The following is a 24,474-nucleotide window of genomic DNA, read 5'->3' as shown; positions in this document are numbered from 1 at the left end:
GACTTGGCCATATTTCTCCATATTTCTAGTACTGACAGTCTTTTACTTTTATTTGTTTTCTTTTTTTTAAGGATTTTATTTATTTGAAAGAGAGATAGCAAGAGAGAGCACGAGCAGAGGGTAGAGGGAGAATCAGACTCCCTATTGAGCAGGAAGCCCCAGGTGGGGTTCCACCCCAGGACCCTGGGATCATGACCTGAGACGAAGGCAGACGCATAACCAACTGAGCCACCCAGGCGCCCCTCGAGTCTTTTAAATATAGAATAAAGTTTTAGATGTGGAAGTTTACATAGACCTATCACTCATTTCACAGATGAAGAAAAATAGATCCAGAGAGTTGTGCAGACCCACTTAGTATACAGCCATAGTCAAATATTTGCCGGTATTTATGTATTATAAATCAGAGGGGTTGGCTTATAGAGAATGATAGGATTCAGCAGAGAGGAATGTGTGCATTCACTGAACAAAGGAGGCAAGGTAGTTATTTTGGGCAAGTTTGGGAATAGGTGATCCAAGCTGCCTGACCGGAAAGGTGTAGTGGCTACTTGAGGGCAGGGCTGTTCTTTTGTATAACCCACAGGCTCAAAAATGGTTGGACGTTTAATGTTTCTTACACGAAGTGACTTACCAGCCTTAATACATTCTTCTTCGCAGGCACGTGGCTTGAAGAAAGTGAAGCAGGTGGCTTTCTGGCTCCTTGAGGGCACAGGCACAGAGGAAGACCCGCTGCCCGGTGGTGAGGATTAGCCAAGGGCTCTCCACTCTGTGAAGGGAGCCAGGACCCGCCCCTGACAGGAATCCGTGGACTAAGCAGCCGTTCAGGACTTGGCCATCATCCCGGGAAAGAAGAGCAAGGGGCTTTCCACCTGCCCCAAGCCTAACCCGGGGTGAGAGGCCTCTCGCGTTCCTGCCGCCGCTGCTCCGCCTCCTAAGCCTGCCATCTCCTCTCCGCGCCTTTTCCCGGACCCTCCCCTCACGTTCGACGGGCTCGCTCCCGCGCTCGGCGCGCGCGCACGCAAAAGCGGAAGGCGGAGAGAAGCGCTCCGCCCCACGGGCGAGCGCGCAGGCGCCTTCTTGGGATAGCTGTGGGCGCGACTCGTAACGTTCGGCGGGCGGTGGGGTAAGAGGCCGGGATCTTGGGACGTCTGGGCTGCGGGGCCAGGGTGCGGAGGGGAGGGGGACTTGCGACGCGCAGCGATCCCGCGCGCAGGTAGCAGCCCCGCTCCAGGTCCCGCTCCTCTCAGAGGGGCGGCTGGCGAGGCCTCCCCGGGTCAGCCTGCTGTCTCGCTTGGGGGTCGGGTGACGGGGCGTGCTGATGGTGGTGGGACCCCTTGGCTTGGCAGCAGCCTTGGCTCCTTTGACGCCCTTGTTCCTGCGGTCTTGAGGGTCTGGCCCGCTGGAGAAAGGGAGGAGAAACGTTAGGACGGTCCCTTTTGCCAGACGTGCTCCTCGGGGATAGCCGCACTCCCTGGGTGTTGTGTCCACCTTGGAGGAAGGACCTCTCAGACTAAGAACAAATTCAGCCCTGGAAGTGAACCGCTGAGGTTTTGTTTTATTTTTGTTTTTGATCGAAATGTCGCTGAGGTTTTGTTTGTTTTATTTTTGCTTTTGATCGAAATCTACTAATCTTAGGGCAAAGTAGGACGGAAAACTTATCTGCCACCTGCGTAAAGACTTCGTGTCGTGTGGATGGGTTAGAAAGTTACTGTGCTTTGCAGATGGAAAAAGTAATAAAGCACCCTTGCTACTGTTCAAGAAGAGATCCGTTAAGTCTCATAATATCTTTGACCACAGAGGACTCAGTAAAATTAGGTACTTCCCCTCTTCGTACACAGGAAGATCTCCATTCAGCAAATATTTTATGAGTACCTGCTTTTTGCAACATTGTTCTAAGTGCAGGGAACAGAGCCAGGGGCTAAGACAGGAGGATCCTTGCTTGCACAGAACTTACACTGTAGTTGTCAAATGTAATTTTCTTTTTTAAAAAATGTAATTTCCTTTTATGCTTTTTTATTGGAATATAACATGTGCAAGAAAATACAGCAATCATAAGTTGTAACTTGCTGATTTATTGTAAAGTAAACGCATCTTTTAACCACCACTCAAATCAAGAAACAACATTTGGGGCACTTGGATGGCCCAGTTAGTTAAGCGAGGGACTCTTGATCAGGTCATGATCTCAGGGTGGTGAGTTCAAGCCTAACGTGGGGTTCCTTACTGGGCCTGGAGCCTGCTTAAGATTCTCGCTCTCTCTCCCTCTTCCTCTGCCCCTCCCACACTCCCTTCCTCAAAACAACAAAACAACACCACCACCAACAAAAATACAGAATGTTCTCACCTTCTTCTCAGAAAGACCTCCCTGGAGACCTCTCCCAATCACCATCCTCTCTTTTCTCTTTTATTGATATCTAACCATAGATTAGTTTTGTCTATTTATGAGCCTTTCATAAATGGAGCCATATAATATGTATTCTTTGGTGTCTAGCGTCTAGCCTATTTTTTTTTTTTAAGATTTTATTTATGTCTGAGAGAGAGAGATTGAGTGCACAAGCAGGGGGAGTGTCAGACAGAGGGAGAAGCAGGCTCCCCCCTGAGCAAGGAGCCCATGCGGGACTCCATCCCATGACCCTGGGATCATGACCTGAGCCGAAGGCAGAGGCTTAACAACAGAGCCACCCAGGTGTGCCAAAGTGATTGAATTTTAATTTTTCCTCTTACCTTGCCTCTGTGATAGAAGTTCTAGTGAATAGTAAAATGATAAAAAATGGATGTGGTAGCAGGGAGGAAACAGCATTTATATAATCCAAATGTGAATAATATGTTTACATAGCCTTATTTACTGCTTTGAGTCATTCTCCCTAATTGAGATGCTAGACTTCATTAGTTCTAGAGTTGACTCTTGCTATATTTATTTATTTATTTTTGTTTTGTTTTTTAAAGATTTTATTCATTTATTCATGAGAGATAGAGAAAGAGAGGCAGAAGGAGAGGGAGAAGCTCCGCAGGGAGCCTGACAAGGGGCTAGATCCCAGGACCCCCAGACCACAGACCCAAGCCGAAGGTAGATGCTTAACCAACTGAGCCACCCAGGCGCCCTGACCCTTGCTATATTTAAATAAGAGAATAATTTTTGTCACTATGTTGTATACTTGAAACTGATACAATACTGTATGTTAATTATACTGGAATTAAAATAAACTTAATAAAAAATAAAACTAATATGTTTAATTACATTCTTAAAAATTTTTTTTTACCCAGTACGTGGAATGTACCAATTTTCCCCTAGTTTATTCAGTTGACTTATTGTATTTTTCTGGTTATTTTTAAAGTATATCCTGTGGGGGTGCCTGGGTGGCTCAGTCGTTAGGCGTCTGCCTTCGGCTCAGGTCATGATCTTGGGGTCCTGGGATCAAGCCCCGCATTGGGTTCCCTGCTCTGCGGGGAACCTGCTTCTCCCCCTCCTGCTCCCCTTGCTTGTGTTCCCTCTTGCTGTGTCTCTCTCTGACAAATAAATAAAATCTTAAAAAAAAAAAATAAAGTATATCCTGTGGTTAAAATGGCCCATAATTTCTCAAAGCTTTTTTACTTTTAAACCATTCCAACTCAAGGAAAAAACTGAAAAAAATGAAACATGTAAATGGTTAATTGCATCTTACTGCTTTTTTCTTTTAAGAATTGGGGTTATTGGGGTGCCTGGGTGGTTCAGTCGGTTAAACGTCTATCTTCCGGGTCAGGTCATGATCCCAGGGTCTTGGGATTGAGCCCTGCCTGGGGCTCCCTGCTCAGCGGGGAGCCTGCTTTTCCCTCTCCCTCTGCCTGCCGCTGCCCCTGCTTGTGCTCTCTCTCTGTGTCAGATAAATAAAGTCTTTAAAAAAAAAAAAAAAAAAAGAATTGGGGTTATTACTTGATTCTTGTAAAGGTTCATTCTCTAAGATGGAAAGATGGTGTAGTTAGTGAAAGTATATTTTGGAAGAAAAGAAGTAAAAATTAAACTACATAAATTACTTTAGTGGAAGACTTTCTTAAACTAAATAGAAAGGTAAAATTCCTCTTTCTCTCTGTACCAAAGATAAATCATCTCTTCGTTAACTTTTGTAGTATTACTTTTATGTGTAGATAAACATGCTTTAGATGGAATTGACTCTTCTACTATCTATATATGTCTGTTGTTTTTCTTCATTCAGGATTGTTCCCTTGTAAGAAAGATCCTTACCACAACTTTAGATATATTGAGTCCCATTTAATAGGGAGAGCTACCTTTTGAGGTATATTTCCCAACTGAGGACTAGGGAATAAAGAACTTAAAACTACCCACTTTTCCTCCTTTTCAACACCCCCAATTCTCCATCTTCCTGGTTGGTTTAATGGGTTCTTTGTTATACTGTGCTCAGCTAACTCTCGGTCTTCTTTTTTTTTTTTTTCTCTCCAGGCTACTTCTTCATAGACATAAAAGTCAATATTTAACTGGAAACGAAGCATCACTTAAAATTCTCTCAAACTCCTAATCCCAAAGAATTGATAACCTTTCTCTGATGAAGAAGTGACTGACTACATGTTAAGAGTATTCTGGCACTGGTCCTGTTTTTTTCTCTCCTTAGAATTGAAGAAAAAATATGGAGAAATGGTACTTGATGGCAATTGTGGTCCTATTAGGACTAACAGTACGGTGGACAGTTTCTCTTAATTCTTACTCAGGTAACACATCTTTACTGTTTAAAAGATGGGTAAATATTCCTTTGAATAGTTTCCTCCCCCTTCCCCTCTTCCTCCTCCTCCTTTTTGTAATAATTTATAGATATCTGACTGGGACAGAGAAGAATTTGAGGCTTTATTGGTATAGTCAAGAAAATACACTTAAACATTGAATTCTAGTAAAAATAATATGTGTAGGGGCGCCTGGGTGGCTCAGTCGTTGAGCGTCTGCCTTCGGCTCAGGTCATGATATCGGGGTCCTGGGATGGAGCCCAGCATCGGGCTCCCTGCTCAGCCGGGAGCCTGCTTCTCCCTCTCCCACTCCCCCTGCTTGTGTTCCCTCTCTAGCTGTCTCTCTCTCTGTCAAATAAATAAAATCTTTAAAAAAAAAAATATGTGTAAGAGCTAAATAGAAGCATAGTTTATGACATGAGAAAACAAAAATGTATTCTAATGGGGAAGATGACAAGTTGAGAAATAATTACTCATGGAAGAAAGAACTGAGGTATTACCTCAAGGTGGGAGTGGAATCAAAAGAGGCTTTTGTTTGTTTGTTTAGGGTAGAGAAGCCATGTTACTAGACTGAAGGGAAGAGACCAGTGGAGACTAAGACTGGGAATGATGTGAGAGAAAGGGAGGGAGAATTGATGGTACGCGGTCCTGGACAGGGGATAGGATTAGATTTCACCCTGGGAGTATTTATTTAGCACTGCGCATGTTCCAGGCAATGTGCTAGGTGTTAAAATACATGAATATCCAGTACTGAAAGGGTCCACATTTTAGTAGGTAAGTGGTCATAGGACAATGTGATTATTATGACTAGAAGTATTTGTAAAGTACAAAGGTAACATAGAGAAGTGAATGACCAGGTTGCATTAGAGAAAACTTTTCAGAGAAGATGATGTTTGAGTTCAAGGTTTGTAGGATGAGTTGGAATTTGCGAGACAAATGAAATGGGGAACATGGACAAAAACATGGTAGAATGAGAGCATGGTTTTAAGTAGTCAGTATTGTTGTAGCATAAAAAGAAGGAATAAAAAGATGGGGAGGGAGCAGCTCGAGATTTAGGTATACAATTCGCTTGGCAAATTACTTGTGTTTTAGAAAAATAACTTTCATTGTAATGAAAAAGGATTGTCAGAAGCAGGTTGGAGGTAAAGAGAATCATAATAATAGAAGTATGAGCTACCTTTTAAGTATTTATCATATACTAGACACTGAGCCTTTTCTTTTACTTACCATGACTACTGAAGATAGGTATTGTCTCTAATTTACAAATGGAAAATGAGACAACTGATAAATGACACCTGGGATTCAAATACAGTTGTATTTTATTCCAAAATCAGTGCTTTTAGGACACTACTCTGTGGCTTCTGAGAAAGAAGTCAAACTAAGCCAGCTAAAAGATGGATAAATGAATTTGAGAAATAGTGAGGAAGTAAAATCACTTGGATGCAGTAGTAGACTTGGGTTCAAATCTTAGTTTTTTTCCCTTGTTAGCTGGTGGATCTTAGAGTAGTTACTTAATCTCCATGAACCTTTTACAAAGATACCTCTTCTACAAAGTGGGAATATTAATATGTATTTTAACAGGGTTGTGCGGATTACCTGAGATAATATGTATGAACTGTATTTTCTTTTTTTTTAAAGCATTTATTTATTTATTTTTAAAGATTTTATTTGAGAGAAAGAGTGAGCGAGAGAGAGAGACAGCACGAGGAGGGTGGAGCGGCGAGGAGGGTGGAGGGGCGAGCAGGGTGGAGGGGCGGGGGGCAGGGGGATAGAGAAGCAGACTTCCTGCTGAGCAGGGAGCCCAACACAGGGCTCAATCCCAGGAACCCGGGATCGTGACCTGACTGAAGGCAGATGCTTAACCGACTGAGCCACCCAGGCACCCCAAGATTTTATTTATTTATATGAGAGAGAGAGAGAGAGATAGCGAGAAAGCACAAGTGGGGAGGAGAGGGAGAAGCAGGCTCCCTGCTAAGCAGGGAGCCCCATGCGTGGCTATATCCCAGGACCCTGAGATCACCACCTGAGCCGAAGGCAGACACTTAACCAACTGAGCCACCCAGGTGCCCTACTTTTCTTTTTAAAGATTTTATTCACTTATTAGGGAGAGAGAGCAGAGAAAGAGAGAGAGAGAATGAGTGGGGGAGGTGGGGAGCAGCAGAGGGAGAGAGAGAAGCAGGCTGTCTGCTGAGCAGGGCTGGATCCCATGACCCTGGGATCATGACCTGAGCCGAAGGCAGCCGCTTAACCGACTGAGCCAACCAGATGCCCAACGTATTTTCTTTTCTAGTAGTGTAGGAGTATAATCAGCATATTAATGGTTCACAACTATTATCTTGTTTGATCCTTACATCAGATCATTTAACCCCAAAATGTTTATTGAGTGTCTGCTGTGCAGCAAAAATATCTTACTGGTGATCAAGTCCTTCAGTCTGGCTTTCAGGATGACCAAGAATAATAAATGGTATCTTCCTATCATATTGTGATTTGTAAGAAATATATATTTGGTCTTTGTCCTCCTTCTGGCACAGCCCCTAAGAACCCTTGGGATTTTCTAAGTGAAAGTGATAAAGTTGTCTTTTGTTATGGTAATGCTGGCCTTTGGACCCACCTAAGGTTGGGGACTGGTTGCCAGGAAAACCAAACTGCATCATTTGAGGGTTGGAGCTTTCAGTCCTACCTTCTGATTTCCAGGGAGGGGAGAGAGGGCTGGAGGTTGAATCAATCACCAGTGGCCAATGTTTTAATCAAGTATGCTTTTGTAATAAAGCCTTCATAAAAACCCAAAAGTAGGATGGGGTTGGTGAACACATGGAGATTCAGAAGGAATGGAAGCTCAGTGCCCTTTCCCCACACGTTGCCCTATACATCTCTTCCATCTGGCTGTTCTGAGTTACATCCTTTTACCAATCTAGTAAGTAAATGTTTACCTGAGTTCTGAGAGCTGCTCTAGCAAAGGACCAAAGGAGGAGGTTGTGGGAACATCGGATCTATAGCCAGTCGGTCAGAAGTGCAGGTTGCAGTCTAGACTTGAGATTGGCATCCAGAGTTGGAGGGGGTCGTACCCAATGTGTGGCTTGAACTTGAGACCCTGAGATCAAGAGCCGCATGCTTTTCGACTGAGCTAGCCAGGAGCCCCACATCTTAAGGTGTCTTGATGAACAGGATAAAATAGTGAAATTTATTAATCATTTTCCTTTATGATTTGTGCTTTTTGTATCTTTAAGAAATTCTTCCCTACTCCAGTTGATAACCTAGTTGGTCAGAATCTGGGCTTGTGACTGGCCTCTGCCGTGGAGGGAGGGGGCGGTCTTTTAGTATTGAACCCATAACCTGTGGAATCTGATGGTATCTCTGGGCAGATAGTGTCAGAATTGAGTTGAATTGTAGGATATGGAGTTTGTGTCTGAGAATTGCTTGTTGGACATGAGGGGAATCCCCCATCCCCACATTGTAATTGGGTTCCTGAATCACCCTTTCACTTCCCTAGAGATGTTCCAAGTCAGGTGGGTAGGTCAGACTTGTAAATATGTATTACTTTAAAATATAGTGTGATATAAACCAAGAAGACTGGGAACACAAAAGACTTGTAGTTCAGACAAGAAAGGCTTAGAGTATCACATTAACGATAACATGTTTGTTCTGAAAGGAGTGTGGGGAGGATTTACTAGGCAGATAAGGAGGAGAGGAGAGTATTCCAGTGACGGGAAATAGCATGAACAAAGGCCAAGAGTTCTTTGTGGTATGTTGAGGCTGTAAATGTGACTGGAATACAGGGTGCGTGGTTAAGGTGGAGCAGTAGATGATGAAGTAGGAATAAACTGGGCCAGATTGTGAGCCAAAGTAACGTGTGAGGGTTTTATCTTTTGGCCAGTGGAGGTTTTTAAGCAGGGACTTTACATGATCAGGTATATTGTTTAAGAAGACAAATACGGAGGCAGCGTGGAGTTTGGATTAGAACAAGGAGAGGCTGGTGGTAGCAAGACCACACTGACAGCATATATGTGCCGTAGCCTTACTTCAATTTATGATGCTTATTTGAAGTGTTGTTGCATAAAGCTGGTTGCAGTGGTCTAGGCAAGGGATGATGAGGCTTGTCTAAGTGACTAAGTTTGAGAGCCACATTGAGTAAAAATCAACAAAATGTAACGACGAATTGTATATGGGGATAAATAAGGAGGAGTTTGACAGTGAGTCTGGTTTCTAGTTCAGAGATACTGAGACTTGAAAACAGAGCAGATTCAGTGGGGAAGGTAATGAATGAATTCCATTTTGGGTATGGTAAGGTTTGGGTGCATTTTAGTCATATAAAGAAGGGTGAATTTTGAGACATGGAATTTGCCTGGGGCGCAAGAACACGTAAATCCATCTTCATCTGGTCACAGAGAACAACAGGGTAGGCCCTGGCTTCATACTTCAGTGCAGCTCTGTGATGAACGAGGCTGGGCCAACTGCAGGAATCCTTTTTACGTGGCTAAAACCGAAGTAGGCAGGTCCTATTTCAGTTTCTCTCTAAGCTCATGCTCAACCTGAGATCTTAAAAAGAAACTGCAGGAAATGAACCAGAAAACATTAGTGCCAATTCCTAGAGCAAATTTTATTTCAGTCATCCATTCTAAGCTTTTTTAGTATTGAGGCAGTTCCCAAGGGGGAGGGTCCCTGTTACCCCACATACTTCACAACTTTTGGTAGTGTTGAAACTTTTGCCACTCTGGGGTATGTGAAATGGTGTTTTGTTGTGCTTTTAATTTGAATTTACTTCATTATTGAAAGCTTAAGCATATTTTCATCTTTACTGGCCATTTATATTTCCTTTTCTAGGATATTTGCTATGTCATTTCTATATTTCTATTTGATTTTTTTTCTTATATATTATGTATTTTGGGGTTTTTTCTCAAGTGTTCCATATTGTGGAAGCTAACCTTTGTACAATTGTAAATATCTTCTCCCAGTTTATGGATTATCTTTTCACATCTTAAGATGTCTTTTTTTTTAAGTTTGTTTATGTATGTATGTATGTATGTATGTATGTATGTAATCTCTATACCCAATGTGCGGCTTGAACTTGAGACCCTGAGATCAAGAGTCACATGCTTTTCGACTGAGCTAGCCAGGAGCCCCACATCTTAAGGTGTCTTGATGAACAGGATAAAATAGTGAAATTTATTAATCATTTTCCTTTATGATTTGTGCTTTTTGTATCTTTAGGAAATTCTTCCCTACTCCAAGTCACAAAGGTATTTTCCTAAGATTTTCTTCTAAAAGTTTTAAGATTTGTCTCTCCTACTGAAGTCCTTCTTAAAATTGAATTTTATATATAACATGTGAGATAAGGATTTATTTTAAATTTTTTTCACCTGGGTAATCAGTTTCAATCCATTTATTGAATAGTGTATTTTTCCCTGCTAATCTGCATTATCAGCTCTATCTCAGGTTTTCGTATATGCATGGGTCTGTTTCTGATTGTTCATTCTGATCAATTGGTCCACTACTGCTGTGTCTTACTATTATAATTTTATAATAAGGCTTGATATATTGTGAGGCAAATTCTCCTACCTGATATTTCCACTTCAGGGATGTTTTAGGTATTGTGGGCTTTGCTCATTCATATTGCAGTAGGCAGAATTTATAAAATGGCTCCCCAAAGATGTCCTGCCCTATTCCCCAGAACTGTGAAAACAATATCTCACTCAAGAGTGATTGTTAGGTTCTATGGCACAGTTGACTTTAAAATAGGGAGATTGTGTTGGATTATCCAGGGTTGCTCAGTGCAATCACAGGAGCCCTTAGAAGCAGAGAACTTTTTTAGCTGGCAGCAGAAAGGGACTCCTGAGAGATTCAAAACATAAGGGCCTAAGGTTGTTGCTGGTTTGACAATGGAAGGGCCATGTCTGGAGGAACACAAGTGGCCTCCGGCTGGCTGCAGACGGAGAGTAGCTCCCAGCTGACAGTCAGCAAGGAAATGGGACCTCAGGCTGTGGCAGCAAGGCATTGAATTGTGCCAATAGCCTGAATGAGCTTGGAAGTGGATTCCTTCCCCGGGCCTCCAGTTAAGAGTTCAGATTGGTTGCCTTCTTATTTTGGCCTTGTGAGACCCTGAGCAAAGAATCAAGTTAAACCCATTCAGACTTCTGACCTACAGAATTGTGAGATGTTTTAAGCTGCTAAATTTGTAATAATTGTCATGTAGCAATAGAAAGCTAATACACCTAATACACACATATATGCCATTATTTATTTATTTATTTATTTAAAGATTTTAATTTATTTCAGACAGAGAGCGCGTGTGTGAGAGACAGCATGAGTGGGAGGGTGGAAGGGAGAAGCAGACTCCCCACTGAGCAGGGGGCCTCGATGTGGGCCTTAATCCCGGGACCATGGGATCATGACCCGAGCTGAAGGCAGATGCTTAATTGACTGAGCCATCCAGGTACCCACATATATGCCTTAAAAAAAAAAAAATCTGTCTCATTATGGCAGTCAAGATTGAATGGGGGAGTACAGGGAAAAACCAGAAGAATTTCTGCAACTCAGAAGTAACCTTGTCAACAATGAAATCTTGTTTTACTCCAAAGTAAAAAAAAAAAAAAAATCAGATTGTCAAAGTCCTAAGAAAAACCCTGTTGGGATTTTGATTGAAATTACATTATTCTATACCTTTGAGTAATTTGGGGGGAATTGGCAATCGTTATCACACTGGGACCTCTTTTTTTTTTTAAGATTTTTTATTTATTCATTTGAGAGAGAGAGAAAGTGAGCAAGTGAGAGCATGAGCAGAGGGGAGGGGCAGAGGGAGAGGGAGAAGCAAACTCCCTGCTGAGCAAGGTGCCCAATACGAGGCTCAGTCCCAGGACCCAGGATCATGACCTGAGCTGAAGGCAGACACTTAACCAACTGAGCCACCCAGGTGCCCCTCTGTGTTCTGTTGTGATTATGCTTTGCCTCTTGAATTATTCAGAAGCATATTTAAAATTTTTAAAATATTTAGGCTTTAAAAATGATTTTTTGACATTTTTAAAATTTAATTGCATGGTAGAAAGAGAATCTTTCTTATGGTACATATTCTTTGAAATGTATTGAGACTTGGCATACTATATGATCAGGTTTTATAAATGTTCTATGTGTGCCTGAAAAATACATGTTCTCCAGCTTAATATTCTGCATGTATCCATTAACTCAGTATTATTGTTTTGATGTTAGTTTTTTATATCCTTACTTATTTTTGCCCAATTAAACTACCAGTTGAGAGAGCTGCAATTTCTCTTTGTAGTTTTGTCAATTTTTGTTTGTATACTTTGTATCTATATTATTAGGTGATGCAGAGTTTTTTTCCTTGTGACTTGAATTTCATGACATTACTGTTGTGTCCCTGTTTATTTACAGTAATTCTATTATCTTAAAGTCCATTTCCTCTAAAATTAATAAAGCTTCACCAGTTTTCTTTAGGTTAATTTTTGCTTGATATATCTTTTTCTATCCTTTTACTCTTTACCTCTGAATCCCTGTGACTTAGACCTGACTAACCAGTTCCCCACCCTAATTCCACTTTCTCCTGATGGTTTGGAAGTTATGCTTTATTTTGTTCTTTCAGGGCATGGTGTGGAGATTTTTTCATATACCTATTTAACTTAACAAAGTCTAAAATTAATATTTCTGTTCTCTTTCTGAACAATGCAAGGGCCATGAGATGCTTTAACTCTAGTTACAAATCTCACCCCCGCTATTAGAATGTTATTATTGCCTAAGATTAATCACTGTTTTATAAATTAATATTTACTTAGGTTTACCCTCATGTTTATCATTTTCTGTGCTTAACCTTCCTTTTTACATATTGCATCTTCTTTTGAGATAATTTTCTTTCTTCCTGAAGTACATCTTTGGGAGGTTTTTTTGTTTGTTTTTGTTATTAATTAAATTTTTTTAAAATTTAAATTCAAGTAATTAACATATAATGGATTGTTTCAGGGGTACATGTCTGTGATTCATCAGTCTTATATAATACCCAGTGCTCATTACAACACATACCCTCCCCAATGTCCATCACCCAGCCACCCCATCCCCCTCCCCCCCTCCCCTCCATCAACCCTCAGTTTGTCTCCTAAGATTAAGAGTGTCTCTTACGGTTTGTCTCCCTCTCTGGTTTCATCTTGTTTCATTTTTTCCTCTCTTTCCCTATGATCCTCTGCCTTGTTTCTTAAATTCCACATATCAGTGAGATCATATGATAATTGTCTTTCTCTGATTGACTTATTTTGCTTAGCATAATGTTTTTGTTTTTGTTTTTTAAGTAGTCTCCATGCCCAGCACTGAGCCCAGTGTGGGGCTTGAACTCATGACCATGAGATCAAGACCTGAGCCGAGATCAAGATTTGGACACTCAGCTGACTGAGTGCTCCAAATCTTTGGGAGGTTTTTAAATTTTTTTTTTTTTAATTAGAAAACAATTTTTTTAAGTAGGCTCAGTTCCCAGTGTGGGGCTTGCACTCAGAACCCTGAGATCAAGAGTTATATGCTCTACCGACAGAGTCAAATGGGCACCCTCCGGGAGGTTTTTTTTTTTTTTAGTTAGAGCCTGTTGGTGGCTTAGTTTTTATCTGAAAATGCCTTTAGTTTGCTCTAGGTCCTAACATTTTACTGGGTTTGGAATTCTGTGTTGACAATTATTTTCTCTTAATATTTTGAAAATCTCATTTCATTGTCTTTTAGTTTCTGTTGCTATGTTCAGACCATCAGCTGTCATTTCAGTTGTTATTTCTTTGTAGGTAATTTGTCTTTTCTCTCTTGCTGCAATTTCACTATGATGTATCGAAGTGTGAGTATTAAAAAATTTATCCTCAGGATATTCTGGGATTTCTGAGTCTAATGAATGGTAACCTTCTGTCTGTTCTTGAAACTGCTCAGCTACTGTCTCTTCTCATTCTGTTTCCTCTTTGTAAAACTCTGGTTAGATATATGTTAGATCTTTGGTCTTTTATTAATTCACCACATATGTGTAGGGTACTCATGCCAAAGGCAGGTGATATAGCAGAAAATAAAACAGACAATAATCTCTTCATCTCTTTGAGTTTATATTTTCAGTTCTCTCTTCAAGTATTTCATCTCCCTCATTTCTGTTTTCCTTGTGCAACTCTGATTATAGGTATATTGGGTCCTTTCATCCTATCCTCTATGTCTCAAAATCTCCTATATTCTGTCTCATAGTTTCTTCATACTGCTTTTTTTTTATAATCATCAGATCTATCTTCCTTGTCATTACTTTTCTTTTTAGTTGTGTTTAATCTGTTTTTTAACTAGCGATTGAGTTTTTACAATTTTAATTACTGTATTTTTTTATTTCCAAAAGTTCTGTTTGTTTCCTTTTCAAATCATCTTCATCATTTCTGATTGTCTCTTGTTCCTTCAACATATTCTCAGTGTCTTCTTTTATATCTTTAAACATATTAGCCATACTTATTTTATATTCCCTCTCAGAAAATACTAATACCTGCAGTTTGATTTCCTGGTTTGTTGGTTCTATGGACTCTAGCTCATGGTATTTTGTTTGTGGGTTTAGCGATTTTTTAAAATTGTGAGCTCAAGTTACTTGGAACTTTTATCTGTGAGAATTTTTTGAGGCCCAAGTTTACTGTGTATTTCTCCAGAGGATTTAGGTTGCCTCCTGCTAGGCACTTTGGGCACTATTAAAGTCAAACTAAATTCTCATCTTAAGGTTTCTTTGGCTGTAATTCTTTATTTTTTATTTAAAAAAATTTTTTAAAAAGATTTTGTTTATTTTTTGAAACAGAGAGAGAGAGAGACAGCGAGAGAGGGAACACAAGCAGGGGGAGTGGGAGAGGGAGAAGCAGGCCTCCCGCCGAGCAGGGAGCCCTATGCGGGGGCTTGATCCTAGGACCCCGGGACCATGACCCGAGCCAAAGGCAGACGCCCGACGACTGAGCCACCCAGGCGCCCCTCTTCAGCTGTAATTCTTGGTGTGAATTCAGGCCCCACACTGGGTGAATGCAGGATAATGTTAGGAATTTTCAGGAGACTTCTTTTTTTCCTGTACTACCAGGAGCCAAGGCAGAGATAAATATTATCTTCCCCATTTCCCCAAAGGCATTGTTATTTTATATCCTAGTAAATGGTTCTCTGTCACTGAAGTTTTTACCTGTTCAAGTTCTAGGCTATACCTCTATTTCGTAGAACTTCGGTAGCCAGGCCATAGGTCACAAAAGGTCATTGGATACCCTCAGGACTAATGCTTACTTGTCTTGATCTTAAACTTCTTTTGTTATTTCTGGCTCCTAAGGAATTCTCTTGTTTTGACGCTAATTCAGCCATTACCCGCCCCCCCCCCCCATTGGAGGTGTTTTTCTTTCTTTCTTTTTTTTATTTTAAAGATTTTTATTTATTTATTTATTTGAGAGAGAGAGAGATAGCGAGAGCAGGAACACAAGCAGGGGGAGTGGGAGAGAGAGAAGCAGGCTTCCTGCCGAACAGGGAGCTCGATGTGGGACTCGATCCCAGGACCCTGGGATCATGACCCGAGCCGAAGGCAGACGCTTAATGACTGAGCCACCCAGGCACCCTGGAGGTGTTTTTCTGACCTAAGTCTGCCATGTTGCTGGAAACTGGTCTCACCTGTATTTTTTTAAATTTTTTAAAAGATTTTATTTATTTATTTGAGAGAGCGAGAGAGAGAGAGCACAAGCAGGGTGAAGGGCAGAGGGAGAAGCAGACTCTCTGCTGAGCAGGGAGCCTGATGCTGGGCTCAATCCCAGGACTCCGGGATCATGACCTGAGTCGAAGGCAGATGCTTAACCAACTGAGCCACCCAGGTGCCCCTCATCTGTATTTTTAAAACCTCCACATGTTACTCTGATCTTTAGAAAATGTTGATACAGATGATGGTTAAAGCCACAGGATTGGGGGCATTTATATTGCAAGAAGAAAACAGATTTAACCACTGATCACTTTCACAGAGAAGGGGAATGATTAAAGGAGGCTCAGAAGAAACCATGAGGAGGGAGGATTAGAGCCTGGAAGCCAGGAAATTAGAGAAATTTAAGAAATAAGGACTGGCCTACAGTGTCAAGTTCTAGACTGTCAAGTAGGGTGAAAATTAAGAATAGACAAAAGATCTCTAAGGAGGCCATTGTGAGCCTCTTAATTATCAGACTATAATGAATTGAGGACTAAATGAGAGTTAACAAGAGGGCATAGCGACTCTTAGAAGTTTGAATGGAGGGTGCCTGGGTGGCTCAGTCGGTTGGGCGGCTGCCTTCGGCTCAGGTCACGATCCCAGGGTCCTGGGATCGAGTCCCGCATCGGGCTCCCTGCTCTGCGGGGAGCCTGCTTCTCCCTCTCCCTCTGCCTACTTGTGTTCTCTATCTCTCTGTCAAATAAATAAATAAAATCTTTAAAAAAAAAAAAGAAGTTTGAATGGAAAGAGGGAGTTAGTTTGGTAGCAGGAATGGGGTAAGGAGGTCAGAAAAAAAGCCCTGTCAAAAGTTGTTGTGTAAAATATGTAATTTATGTTACCTTTGCTTTCATCCTATAACTGGTCTATTGGATGGTCATCTCTTTTTCTTCCTTCAGCATGATTTTATAACTGATCATTATGTTGTTCTTAAAATTTTCCTTTAGTCTTCTAATTTTGACAGATACATTATTTTCTTTGAACTTTTCATGTTGAGGTGAAGTAGAAAAGAACTAAAGGTATAGAGTAGAATAACATAATTTAAGGAATCACACTATTTCAGTATTACTGGCATATGTAATCAAATGCTTAATGGGAACTGAATAGAGGACTACAAGCATATATAATACTTTTCTATCCTGTGGCTTACATACATTATTTACTCTAACATTTCTCTCCTAAAGTCTGAGTTTACTCAGTTACTTACTTTATCTGGAAAATAGGACTCCTGCTTATTTTAAACTTTACTCTTAAATTGTCCCATAAGAAAGTCAACATAACAGGATTACTTTTGGATTATTGTATAGGAAAAGTATTGTTATTATACAGTAGTAGAATATTTGTAGAAATCTTTTATAGGTGGTTATTATATGTTTTTGTCATTTTTCGTGTGAGAAGAATAAAGTGCTAAGCACTAAGAAAAATTGTGATTCTGTCAGTTCTTAACCCCATCATAAAAAATACAACATTTTTAGCACTTGTAAAGAACTTCTATATCATAGGAGGCTGGCAGAATTAAAGAATTAAGTATGACATCCTTGATTCTGGGATTTTATCTTAATTAAAATACCTTTTTTGTTATAATTTCTTTTTAACATGCTTATTTTAATTTGCTTTTCATTTATCTTGTTTTAAGATTGTAATTAGGAAGCACTCAAGTGAGGAAGCTCAGGTTAGCTTGCTCAGTATTAATCCATTATTTTTCCTTTGGAAATGCGTATATTGTATAGGCAAACTACTTAATGTGTATTGTAATTTAAATTTTTCTAAAATGTGTACCCCTTACATATTTACATTATACCCCTAACTAAAATGCTGCTTATGTAATTGATTTTTACAGACCTAAAAATATTGAATAAATATTGCTTGTTATGTTTATTTATTTACTTAATTTTTTTTAAATTTTTTTATTGTTATGTTAATCCCCGTACATTACATCATTAGTTTTAGATATAGTGTTCCATGATTCATTGTTTGTGCATTTATTTACTTAATTTAAAAAAAGATTTATTTATTTGAGAGGGGAGGAGAGAGAGAGAGCGCGAGTGAGCGTGCGGGCATGTGCTCGCAGGAGCTGGGCGAGGGAGAAGCAGACTCCCCGCTGAGCACGGAAGCCCCTGGTTGATCCCAGGATGTTGGGATCAGGACCTGAGCCAAAGGCAGATGCTGAACCACTCTTAACGGACCGAGCCATGCAGGCACCCCTGCTTTTTACTTTTAAACAAGCTTTGGGGAGGAAATAAATTCTTTTTTTTGGGGGGTATTCATGTTTTAGTAATCTCTTCACCCATCATGGAGCTTTCTCATGGCCCTGAGATTGAGTCTCATGCTTTACCAACTGAGCCAACCAGTAGCCCCAGGGAGGAAACAAATTCTGATTTTAGTATTGATTGTTTCTTATGTCTTGTAGAGATTCACGGTTTCTCTATAGTTGTTGAGCAAATAGTAATACTTGAACCAAGGAAAGTTATTTTATTCTAATACTCTTTTCCCCCCAAAGTTTTATTGGCTGTTTAGGAGGGATAAGCCATAGAGAATCTTTTTTTTTTTTTTTTTTTTGGCAACATATCAATCATTGTTAAAGCATGACTGTGTTCTATTTAATTAGTTAGTTTTGGGGCACCTGGGTGGCTCAGTTAGGCATCTGACTCTAGGTTTGATCTCAGGGTCCTGGGATCATGCTCCACACTCAGTGGGGAGTCGGCTTGAAGACTCTCCCTTTCCCTCTCCCCTCACTCGTGCACTCTCCCTGTGTCTCTCTTTCTCTCAAATAAGTAAATCTTAAAAAAAAAGAAGAAATGTTTATTTTATTGGTTAGTTTCTCTCAAGTTACCCATTGCTGTTTATAATGTTTCTTCTTACTCACCAAGAACATATAAAAGGGGGATTTTGTTCTGGAAAATTTTAGCCAAATTCTCTTAGAATGTTTAAAATTTAAATGTAAAGGCAGTTAGAATGTATTGTTATCAAAGAAACTACTTGTTTTTTAAATTATAGCATAATTCTGAATAGTTGAACAACAATTGATAAAATGAATATCTAAGTGCTGCTTAAGCCCATTTCCCTGAGAACAAGACAAAATTGAAACTCCATGAATATACATTAGTGTGTTTTCTTTATGTAATTATGAATTTTATGTAAATGAATTTGTAGAATTAATCACTGTGGAAGGAATCCTTTTTGTCCTTCCCAGGTGAATCTCCCACAGGTACAGTTGGGTTGTCCTTCTGGGTTGCTTTAAGGGCACTTTAGCAGTTTTAAAAACTTAAGTACTAATTTCATAGCCAGTGTCAGCTGGATTTATTGAAGTAGGTCAGACTCTGGATAGAAACTTGTTTCTCAACCCCAAAGAGAGTCATTATCCATTCTTCTATTTGTTAGAGAATGGTAATAAATTCTTCCACATTGACCACACGTCTAGAGCAATTTCAGAAAATCTAGATAGTTGGATTTTTTCAGGTGTAGAAAATTACCTAAGATCCTCTCTGACTTTTATTATCCCAGTGGAACTAAACAAAAACAAAACAAAAAATAGAAATCAACTCCTCCCCCCCACAAAAGAAGCCATAGACAATGGTTATATTCCTTAAAGTAGAAACACACATTCTTTTTTTTTTTTTAAAGATTTTATTTATTTATTTGTCAGCGAGAGAGAGCACAAACAGGGGAAGTTGCAGGCAGAGGGAGAAGCAGGCTCCCCACTGAGCAGAGTGCGCGATGCGATGTGATGTGATGCGATGCGATGCGATGCGATGCGATGCGATGCGGGGCTTGATCCCACAACCCTGAGATCATGACCTGAGCCAAAGGCAGACACTTAACCGACTGAGCCACCCAGGTGTCCCAAAACACACATTCCTATCCTATAAAATGCACATGCAAAAGTTGCAATTCACTGGGGTATTTTAACTTCCAAAAAAAAAAAAGGTTATTCTCCCTCTCCTGTTCAGTTAATTAAATAAGTTTTTAATGAAAGTATGTATATACCAATGTGTCCTTTGAACTCTGGAAAATCATATTCTCTTGTTCATAGGAACTAAAATTCTTACTTGGGTAGCAGTTAGGAAATAGTATAGTCATGTGACAAAATAGGTGATACTGAAAATATAAGTATTATGAGAAGTAAATAATCAGTGAACAATGGAGGCTCCTGGGTGATTCAGTCAATTAAGCATCTGATTTTGGCTCAGATCATGATCACAGTGTCCTGGGCTTTGTGGTCTGTGGGGAGCCTGCTTCTTCCTCTCCCTTTGCCCCCTCTCCCTGCTTGTGCTCTCCCTCTCTCTCTCAAATAAATAAAAAAAAAATCAGCGAACAATGTGTTTTTAATTTATAAGGAAGGTTTCATGGAGAATTTGGAATTTGAGGTGATTCCTAAAGATTGGATATGAATTAATGGAAGGGATGTATAAACAGGGAGTAAGCAGCATGAACAGAGGCTTAGAATTTTAAAGTCTCTGTCAATGACTTAAAGATGTTTTGGGCAAGAACCAATAAATGGGCATTGTATTAGAATAGTCAGCATAATTTGGTCTGCCATCACAAATTGCTTAATGTTGCACATATGGTAAGTGGAAAATCATGGACTCAAAATTTCAAATCTTTTGAACTTAAAATCCTTGCTATATCACACTGATTGTATCAGTATTCTTGCTTCAGCATCATTCACTGAGAATCTACCAGTTTGCCAGTACATCTGAGAATACAAAAATGAAGAAGACGGTATTTTTTGAGAGAGGGACAGGTGTGTGTGTATGTGTGTATATGTGTGTGTGTATACATGTGTCTGTGTACTGTGGTAATTGCTTGTGATAGTCACTCTCTTTTTTGCTTTGAAGATGTTAATCTGCTTTTCCCGTGATTATCTCAACAGTGGGGATATCTCCTTGGGTGAAGATGCTAGCCATTAAAGAATATTGGTATAATGTAGTCATTACATGCAAAAAGCCCTACTTAATGTAGTGTTCCAAAACTGGAGAAAATCTGGGTTGGATTTGAATGAGTGTTAATATATCATTCTTCAATGTGGCATTAATTAATAACTAATGGATTATTGAGTATATTTGACTGTATGTGATTTTCAGTTGCTGATTTAAAAACCTGTGACTGTACTGCACATGTCTGGGCTTCTCACAATTTTGTAGTTACCTGCTGGTTAAATAGTGGATGTTTACTATTTATTAAATGGAATTACCTTTATGTCATTTAACATGACTTAAGGTTAATAACCTACTTAACCAAGCTGTGACCAATATAAAGTAGGAGTTAAAAGCATGGATTATGGAGCCAGTTTGCCTGAGTTCAAATCCAGACTCTGCTACTTGATGCCTGGGTGAATTGCCTCTGTTTTTTCAGCTGTACATTGGGGATAATAATAATACTTATTTCAGTGCTGTATCTGGCACATAGTAGGTGCTATCAGTTGTTAGTTATTAAAGATTCATTATCCCTATTAGCAATTTTGAAATAAAAAAAAAAAAGCTGTAAACCGACAGTCTTTATATCAGTCATTTGACAGTCAGCAAAGCCTGACCTAACAAATGTCTTTGTCACATATAGTCTGGTTTTGGTTCTATACTTGACCTTCAGTTATTTATATTTAGTTTGCAAAAGCCCCTTGTAAAATATAGATACTCATTATTATTATTGTTTTAGATACTTACTGGACAGTATAATTGATAGTCTTTCTCATGAAGTAAAAATAAACTTGAATATTTTATAATTAGTATTATTAACTAATTAATGTTAACAATAGCTTGTATTTCTTTTTAAAAGATTTTATTTATTTGATACAGAGAGAGAGGGAGAGAGCCAGCACAAGCAGGGGGAGCGGCAGGCAGGGGAGAAGCAGGCTCCCCTCTGAGCAAGGAGCGGATGTGGGCTTGATCCCAGCACCCTGGGATCATGACCTGAGCCAAAGGCAGATGCTTAACCAACTGAGACACCTAGGCGCCCCTGGGTATATCCTGTTTTTAATGTGCCGAAGTTTAGGGAGGTTAAGTAATTTGTCCAAGGTCACACAGTCACTCAGTGTACTAGCAGTGCTAGGATTCACACCTCATCTCTGCTGTTTCGGTAATGTCTCTGTTCTTTAACCGACACTGCCTTTCTATAATTTAGAAAAATTTCATAAGGAAATAAATATCATTGATACATTAAAGTATATTGTTGTCTGGCTCTTTTTACCTTTCATCTAGGTGCTGGAAAACCCCCTATGTTTGGTGATTATGAAGCTCAGAGACACTGGCAAGAAATTACTTTTAATTTACCAGTCAAACAATGGTATGGATCATTTTAACTTGATTTTATTGTTTATCATAGTTAATACAGATTATTTAAGATAATTTAAAAGGAAAGTATGCTATTCATCTTCATCATCCTCATTTTCTTGTATTACCTTGCATATTATAGGCTCATCTTTGAAATTTTATACTCCTGAAAGTTACCCATGTACTCAGCAGCTGGAATATGCTAAGAACTTTGAGGATAGAACACTATATATCTTATAGGCTCCTCTGGACATAAACTGAAGAACCATCCTGGGCTAACAGTATTTTTCCTGGTGGTTTTGCAGAGTTTCTTTATTAGGAGTGAAAGAGATATGAACGAGCAGTAGCTTAGTGGTAAGGAATGTTGGTGCTCAAGTTGGATTGCCTGAGTTCAGATCCTGTCTCTACTATTTACTAGCTGTGTGAGCTTTGGTGAAATTATTTAACTTTCTCTGCCATGGTTTTATCACTTCTAGAGTGGAAATGATAGAGTACATATTTCACTGGATTATTATGAGGATTGAATAAGATGATATATGTAAAGCACCAGTGTCTGCAACAAAATGAGCTTTCAGGAAATGTTAGGTGTGGTTATATCTTTACAGAAATTTGTGCCTTTGTCATTTTTATCAAACATATTCTGGTAACAATTGATGACTTTATTTATTGACTTATTGGATGCCTAATAGATTCTTTTATGAGAGACTGGCTACACAAACTGTTTGCATTGTTCTGTTGATTGCTTTAGTCACTGCTTTTTTTTTTTTTTCTGTATGTTGATAAATTATTCAAGTCATTAGAATCCAAAAGAACCATTTCATGGGATTTTATGTGAGGAAATTATATGATACCTTTTTTTTTCAAAGTTAAAATACATTTATTATTATTTTTAAATTGAAATATAATTGACATAAAAAATCCTGTTAGTTTCAGGTGTACATCATAGTGATTTAATATTTTTATACTTTATTTTTATTTTTTTTTTTTTTTAAAGATTTTATTTATTTATTTGAGAGAGAGAGTGAGAGAGAGAGAGAGCACAAGAGGGGGGAGCGGGAGAGGGAGAAGCAGACTCCCTGCTGAGCAGGGAGCCCGATGCGGGACTCGATCCCGGGACTCCAGGATCATGACCTGAGCCGAAGGCAGTCGCTTAACCAACTGAGCCACCCAGGCGCCCTAATATTTTTATACTTTATGAAATGATCCCCATGATGTCTAGTCACCATCTGTCACCATACAAACTTATTATAACATTATTGACTATATTCCCTGTGCTGTGGATTATATCCCCATGATTTACTTATTTTATAAATAGTTTGTACGTCTTAATCCCCTTCACTTATTTTGTCCACCCCACAACCCCTTCCCACTCTGATAACCAACAGTTTGTTTCCTGTTTATATGAATCTGTATTTGTTTTGTTTTGTTCATTTGTTATCTAGATTACATATATAAGTGAAATCACACAGTATTTGTCTTTCTCTGTCTGACTTATTTCACTCAGCATAATACCCTCTGGGTCCATCCATGTTGTTGCAGATGGCAAGAATTTGTTCTTTTTTTGTGGCTGAGTAATATTCCACTGCATATATTCAGTTGACCCTTTTTTTTTTTTAAGTTTTATTTATTTAAGTGATCTTTACACCCAACATCGGGCTTGAACTCACAACCCTGAGACCAAGAGTTGGATGCTCTACCGACTAGCCAGCCAGGCGCCCCTATTTAGTTGACCCTTGAACAACACAGGTTTGAATGAACTACAAAGGTCCACTTATATGCGGATTTTTAAAATAAATATAGTACAGTACTATCAATGTATTTTCCCTTCCTTATGATTTTAATAGCATTTTCTTTTCTCTAACTTACTTTATTGGAAGAATACAGTATATGATACATAAAACATACAAAATATGTGTTAATCAACTGTTTATGTTACTGGTAAGGCTTCCAGTCAACCGGCTATTAATAATTAAGTTTTGGGGAGTCAGAAGTTATATATGGATTTTCAACTGTGTCAGGTCGAGGCCCCTAACCTCTGTATTGTTCAAGAGTTACTTATATACCACATCTTCTTTATCCATTTATCTAGCAATGGATACTTAGGTTGGTTCCATATCTTGGCTATTGTAAATAATGCTACAGTGAACATAGGGATGCATATATCTCTCGAATTGGTGTTTCCATTTTCTTTGGATAAATACCTAGAAGTAGAATTGCTGGATTTTATGCTAGTTCTATTTTTAATTTTTTGAGGAAACTTCTTGCTGTTTTCCATAGTGGCTGCACCAAGTTATTTCCCAGCAGTTCATGGATTCCCTTTTCTCCATGTCCTTACCAACACTTGTTTCTTATCTTTTTGATATTAGCCAATCTGACCAGTGTGATGAGATGTTATCTCATTGTGGTTTTGATTTGCATCTTTCTGATTCTTAGTGATGTTGAGCATCTTTTCATGTGCCTGTTGGTCATCTGTATGTCTGTTTTGGAAAAATGGCTATTTAAGTCCTCTGCCCATTCTTTAATTTGGTTGTTTGTTTTTTGATATAAGTTGTGTAAGTTCTTTATATATTTTGGATATAACCCCTTACTGGATATATGATTTGCAAATATCTTCTCCCATTCAGTTGGTTGCCTTTTTGTTTTGTTGTTGATTTCCTTCATCGTACAAAAGCTTTTTAGTTTGATGTAATCCTGTTTGTTTATTTTAGCTTTTGTTGTCCTTGCCTTAGGGGATTGGTCCAAAAATACAGTGCTAAGACCGATGTCAAAGAGCTTACTGCTTATGTTTTCTTCTAGTAGTTTTGTGGTTTCAGGTCTTAT

At 39.2% G+C, this 24,474-nt stretch overlaps 1 protein-coding gene across 1 annotated transcript in view; it reads left to right on the top strand.

The window, feature by feature from the left end:
• The first annotated feature begins 1,032 nt into the window (after positions 1 to 1,032).
• Positions 1,033 to 24,474, top strand: part of ALG6 (ALG6 alpha-1,3-glucosyltransferase) — a 67,199-nt gene continuing 43,757 nt past the window's right edge. The window contains exons 1-3 of the mRNA XM_032427364.1: positions 1,033 to 1,120; positions 4,430 to 4,695; positions 21,583 to 21,667. Coding sequence (XP_032283255.1) covers positions 4,614 to 4,695; positions 21,583 to 21,667 — 167 coding nt within the window. The 5' untranslated portion in view covers positions 1,033 to 1,120; positions 4,430 to 4,613. The remainder of the gene's footprint in view (positions 1,121 to 4,429; positions 4,696 to 21,582; positions 21,668 to 24,474) is intronic.

This window comes from Phoca vitulina, unplaced genomic scaffold, assembly GCF_004348235.1.
Source record: "Phoca vitulina isolate PV1807 unplaced genomic scaffold, GSC_HSeal_1.0 scaffold2, whole genome shotgun sequence".
Classification (NCBI taxonomy): Eukaryota; Metazoa; Chordata; class Mammalia; order Carnivora; family Phocidae; genus Phoca; species Phoca vitulina.
This window is presented reverse-complemented; position numbering and strand designations above follow the sequence as displayed.